Here is a 5,832-nt window from a genome sequence, read left to right as displayed (position 1 = left end):
GATAACTTTTATTAAATATTTGAATATATTAAATGTATATTTTAATTAAACAATTACTAGTAATAAATGACAGCTTAATAACATCATATTCAGAAAATATCAATTAAACAATTCGTTTTAATAAATGTTATTTAAATTTTATTTCCAATCAACAATTTGTATGTAGTAAAGAAAGTGAACATAATAACTTTTTGAAAATCTTGTAAGTTAGGTTCCACGCATTTAATCTGGGACAAGATCCAATGTCTGAGATTGATTCTTCTTCATTTGCTTCTTGCTCTCACCGCAGAGAATCCCCTCACACGTTAAAGGAGGTGGTTGTGCTATATGTAGGAGCGTGCAAGACAAAAGCTTGTACTATTTATGAACAAGTTCTCAACTTTGTTTGAGAAAAAATTTCTTGAATATGGCTGCCACATTCTTCTCTCAATCGCTTCTTCAATCCAACAATCTTTCTCCTTCTTGTCTCTCTCCTCGCATCCCTCATTCTCTGGCTAGCCGTGTCAAACCCTCCTGCCTCGGTGAGTGACCCAACATCGTTTTTTCTTTGAGATTTTCTTGATGAGTGTGTTCTGATGTGAAATTTTGGTTTTCTATGGCAGGGGTGGTTTCTGTGAGCAAAAGGGTAAGTGGGGTGGTGCCCAATGCTGCTCTGAAAGCCTTGGAAACTAATTCGGATTTCCCCATTTCGGCTAAGAAGTCCATCGACAACCCCATTGTTGTTATTGATAACTATGACAGCTTTACCTATAATCTTTGCCAGGTTGGTTCATTCTTGATGTTTAGTGTGTGGTTCTTTGGTTTTGTCTGTAATCTTTGCAAGGTTCTTTCTTTGTGTTTTTATTTTTGTGATGAAATTTGAGGAATTGCGGTGGAGCTGAATCCATTCTTGATCAGTTGTGTGGTGCCTTCTTGATATTGATTATGTGGTGGTTTTATCTATAATCTTTGCAAGTTTCATTTGATTTATTCCTTTTTGGTTTTGATTGATTCTCAAGATTGTTTCTTTTTTTTTTAGTGCTTGATAACTGAAATAATGTACTTTACTCATTGTATTAGGTCAGAAAAGGTAGTGGTATTGTTTGTATTTGACTGATAATCCCTTCCCTTTTATGTGTGCTGAAATTCCTGATAGTTAATGAATTTGAAGAAATGTAGAAGACCTATATCCATTATTAATTATTAATGTGATTCTTACTGGTGTTGGTTTGTTCTCAGGATTGATTCTCTTTTATTTTGTAATATTTGATGATTAACATCATACAGTTTTCTCACCGTGTTACTCTGAGAAGGAGTGTTGATTGTATTTTTATGCAACTTTCTTTGTGTGTCCATTTGTGTGATTTCTTCATGATGTTGGTTCGTACTCTCTTGGTTGTATATGTGTGTTTAGGAGTTGATGAATTTGCAGAATTGTAGAAAACCTAAATCTCTTTAGTAGAAGTCTTGGGAGTCATTTTAAATGGTTCAAATTTGTGAAACTTGTTGGGATGAAAGCAGTGATTTAAATTAGTGGCATCATCTGTGAAATAAGCAGCACAAAATTTTTTCTAATTTCAAACACAATCTGAAAATATTACATTGAAGTTTTTTGCTCTAGTTTCTGTCCTCCTGCAATGAAGGTTTAAGAAAATATTTAAAATGGATTTCCATAACAGGTTAGTTTATTTCAGAAAATATGGAAATCTGGAAATTGAATCAAGTCATTTATTCCCTAAACTGTTGGAAATGGAACTGAAATTCCCTCATCCTTGCCCTCTTTTTCTGCAAACTGGATGAAACTTTATCCAATGAGCTATAACAAGTTTGACATTTTACCCTCTCTGTTTTTGAGAAATATGCAATTAGGAAACTGTATGAGAGATCTGTGTAGAATCTGTTGTTGTACATGTGCATCTGGTTTACAAAGTGGCTATTCTAACATTGTATGATTTACATATGAAGTATATGGGAGAGTTAGGATTTCACTTTGAGGTCTACCGCAATGATGAGTTGACAGTGGAGGAGTTGAAAAGGTAAAATAATTTTTGCTGCTTATACGTGCCTAACAGTTTCTTATTGATGAAGCAGTTTGTAGGATACTACATGATCTTTAATCCTGGTGTAAAAGACTAACTATGCATGTTTTTTTCTTTTGCATAGGAAAAATCCTAGAGGAGTGCTAATATCACCTGGGCCAGGTAAGGCTTGGATTTTTTTGAGTTTTTTGTTCTTTTTAATTTCTGAATCAACAATGCTTATGATCAATGTTTCATAACTGTAAACAAAAAGAAATAATAGAATAAACACAATCACTTACATTGTTTCATCTTACAGGGGAACCTCAAGATTCTGGCATATCTTTGCAAACAGTTTTGGAACTTGGACCAACTGTACCATTGTTTGGTGTGTGCATGGGTTTGCAGTGCATTGGTGAGGCTTATGGAGGTGAGTTCGAGTTCGAGTTCGAGTAATGGATGCCTTTAAATCCCTTTATGCACATACACAGTAGTTGTATAAAAATGAGTATGTCATTCATTGTTAATCTGACTTTCATTTTTAATTGCATTTAGATCTTTACCATATAATCTCCCTTTATTAACCTCATTTCTTCCTTTCTGCTGGGCCACTACAATAAGATCAAAACTTTCTCATGTTATCATATGCAGGAAAGATTGTTCGTTCTCCTTATGGTGTCATGCATGGAAAAAGTACCTTGGTTTATTATGATGAACAAGGAGAAGATGGAGTACTTGCTGGACTGTCAAAGTAAGGTTTCTGCTTCCGATTTATTTATGATCAGCAGCAGCATTCTCTTTACTTTCAAGTTTCAACTGTGATCTGACATAATTTTACTCCATTTAATTTGTATTATTTTCAGTCCTTTCTTGGCTGGTAGATATCACAGCCTTGTGATTGAGAAAGAGAGTTTTCCTGATGAACTTGAGGCAACTGCCTGGACAGAAGATGGTCTTATAATGGCTGCTCGCCATAAGAAATATAAGCATTTGCAGGTAAAATCTTAATCTTTCTTCAGAACTTGTCTTATTTAGCATCGAAATAAATGTTCTATCAATGTAAAGTAACTTGGTCTAAATGATTAAGTGTTCCAATAATACATGAAGGGAACATAAAAGGAATATGCTGATGTAAAGAGTAACTAGACTGTGATTATTGAATCTTGATGACTGATTTATGGGATTGAAGTATTCATATTGTAACTGTTAATTCCTGGTCTTCATTTAGGAGAAGATAAATTAACAACTTGATATTTCTCTAATGCAATCTAGGAAGAAATCTATTTTCCTTCCAAAAATAAAGAAATATAATGTAATCAGGTTCATTCTTGATATGGAGTTTAGTTGACATCATCTATCTGTTTGGCATGTGTTTTATTACTTTTTCCGTGCTATTATGAAGTAAATCAATGTAAATGTGTCAGTTTTCTCCTACAAATTCAGAAATTTAGAAATGTGAGAGTGATGCATATACCATGAATTGATAAGTTCTCTAATTAATAAACAAAATTCATCTAATTCATTTAATCAATATATTCTCATGTTTTGTTCTTATTGTATTTGAACTTACAACATGTCTCCCTTCTCTTCAGATATTGAAATCTAATTTTGTTTGAACTACAGGGAGTTCAGTTTCATCCGGAGAGCATCATAACTCCAGAAGGGAAGAAAATTGTCCAAAATTTTGTGAAGCTTATTGAGAGAATGGAGGGTGGTGGTTCTTAAAACAATATTTGATGTGTGGATAGTAGTTAAAATGTGCATTTTAAGTTCTGCAGAAAATAAATAAAGATAAAGATTATTAGTTAAAATCTTTATCAGTCACAGTTTAGAATGTGATAGTAAATCTTGTTAAGTTAAAAACCTCGACCTCATTAATTTATATAAAAGTTTGATTTTACTTTGTCACTGTCAGGGAAAAACTTTTTACTTTTTCATGTTGCATATGCAGTAGACGTGAAAGCTAACAAAGTATATATGCTAGTAACATGGTAGAAGACATTTTTGGGATAAATATGAGTCATGTGACTAGTGAGGTATAAATCATAATGTGGGTCTGGTCGATTTACCAAATCACTAAAAAATGATTATGAGTGTGTTAAAGAATAAAAGTAAAGTTAATATAATTTTTTTTATATTACCTCATCAATTAAAGATATAAATGTCAAAGTAAGCTACAGATTGGTCCACTATGGATTAAGCTAAAAGCGAGCTCAAATGGACTTTTTTTTTAATAAAAATTTTTGTAACAGTGGGTTAGTAAGTTAACTCTTTTAAAAGTATTTTATTCTTTAATCTATTTTATATATTTATTGTAATACAAATAAAATGGATTATAATTTACTTCATTTCATTTGTTCATAGGAGTATAATTTATTTCGCCAAATATTATTATAACTTGACAAAAAAAATAAACTAAGCATGTAACCAATTTAAATATTATTTAATAAATTATAATAAAAACTTATAAAAGATATAGTAAAAAATTAATAAAAGGTTGTTGTTTACTGGTCAATTTACTTTAACCTGGTTCAAACCCATTTAGCTTATGGATTTAGTGACTCGGTTTTAATTTGACCCACATTTAATCAAACTAAAGTTTATCTAACCCAACTAGACTTGAATATGTGGTGACTTGTGTGTGTTGAAATCCATTTTGACATCTTTAATTATAAATGAGTATGAGGCCAAAAATGGAACAAATATTTATATCTAACTAAAAATAAAGTATAATTCATTTATCATTTCGAACGAATGACTCATATTAATATTATTATTATTATTATTATATTTATTATCTTTATAATTATATTATTATTATATTTATTACTATTATTATTATTATATTATTATTATTATTATCTTTATTAACTTAATTAACAAATTTTATCGGCATGAATCATACATAACACTTTCTAGGTGTCACTAAAATGCGTCAAAAATTGAAAATTTCATAATCAAGAATAATTTCTCAAATAAATTGAATATAATTAATATTTACAATCCAAATATTCAAGTTTGTAAAACATTTTTCAGAATAAAATACAATTTTTACAAAAGCCCAACATTACCCTATCTCAACATCTACACAGTTCTTGAAATATTTGCATATGCTCTTGTATAATAAACATCAAAACATCAATACACAGTAACACTAAAATAAGAAATACAATAACAAATTGTACATTCCCTTGAAAGGAATCATGATCAACCCATTAGTCCTACATAACTTGTCCATTAAAGGCAACCCGTGCCAATATCAATCATCTTTATAAATGTATGTCTTCTTCCATACTTCACCACATCATTCCTATTTACCAAAACAAGACGATTCGCGTGGTCCTCCACCAAAGCTTTAGACCTATCTCTCTTGCTCCTCAAGGCTAATGAGAAAAAACACCAAACTACTCACATCAGCATTAAACTCAGCATGAGTTGTAACCCTACGGGCGAGACATTCATCACTTTCTACTCCTTACAAGAGGAAAGGACAACACTCGAATCCTAGTCTCTTCCACTAACCAGTATGAGTTGTAACCACCACATAGAACTTGCTCGTAAGACTTTTATCTCACACACTTTGATTAATTAACCAAATGATACTTGTATAAAATATTTTTTATTCTATAGTAAAAGATATTAATTTATGCTTAGACTTGTATTAATTTCTCAAAATCTTACACAATTTATCTAGTTCAAATTGATTTTAGGCTAACCAATGACTAAGATTTTTAAAACAAATTTGTTTAAGTGTGAAATATGAATAATGTGCAAATTTATGCCAAATCCAAGGTTCTTCATCTTTAGCCAACAAATAAGTAATAGAATCAAAGGA

At 31.1% G+C, this 5,832-nt stretch overlaps 1 protein-coding gene across 1 annotated transcript; it reads left to right on the top strand.

Annotated features, from left to right (window-relative positions):
• The first annotated feature begins 277 nt into the window (after positions 1-277).
• On the top strand, positions 278-3,905 carry LOC108335185 (anthranilate synthase beta subunit 2, chloroplastic). Its single transcript, XM_017571140.2, has 8 exons — positions 278-521; positions 603-763; positions 1,945-2,015; positions 2,143-2,180; positions 2,317-2,427; positions 2,649-2,748; positions 2,861-2,993; positions 3,621-3,905. The coding sequence occupies exons 1-8, from the start codon at positions 407-409 to the stop codon at positions 3,720-3,722; spliced, it is 831 nt and encodes a 276-aa protein (XP_017426629.1). The 5' UTR covers positions 278-406; the 3' UTR covers positions 3,723-3,905.
• The last annotated feature ends 1,927 nt before the right edge of the window (positions 3,906-5,832 follow it).

The sequence above is a fragment of the Vigna angularis genome, chromosome 10, assembly GCF_016808095.1.
Source record: "Vigna angularis cultivar LongXiaoDou No.4 chromosome 10, ASM1680809v1, whole genome shotgun sequence".
NCBI classification, from domain to species: domain Eukaryota; kingdom Viridiplantae; phylum Streptophyta; class Magnoliopsida; order Fabales; family Fabaceae; genus Vigna; species Vigna angularis.
The sequence above is the reverse complement of the archived record's forward strand: the minus strand, read 5'-3'. Positions and strand labels throughout refer to the sequence as shown.

What these genes read in the sequence shown, in the direction of transcription:
- LOC108335185 (XM_017571140.2), top strand. Translation starts at nt 407, where the DNA reads ATGGCTGCCACATTCTTCTCTCAATCGCTTCTTCAATCCAACAATCTT. An exon ending in GTACTTGCTGGACTGTCAAA is followed by an intron (nt 2,749 to 2,860) that starts GTAAGGTTTCTG and finishes TATTATTTTCAG; the next exon opens with TCCTTTCTTGGCTGGTAGAT. An exon ending in AGAAATATAAGCATTTGCAG is followed by an intron (nt 2,994 to 3,620) that starts GTAAAATCTTAA and finishes TTTGAACTACAG; the next exon opens with GGAGTTCAGTTTCATCCGGA.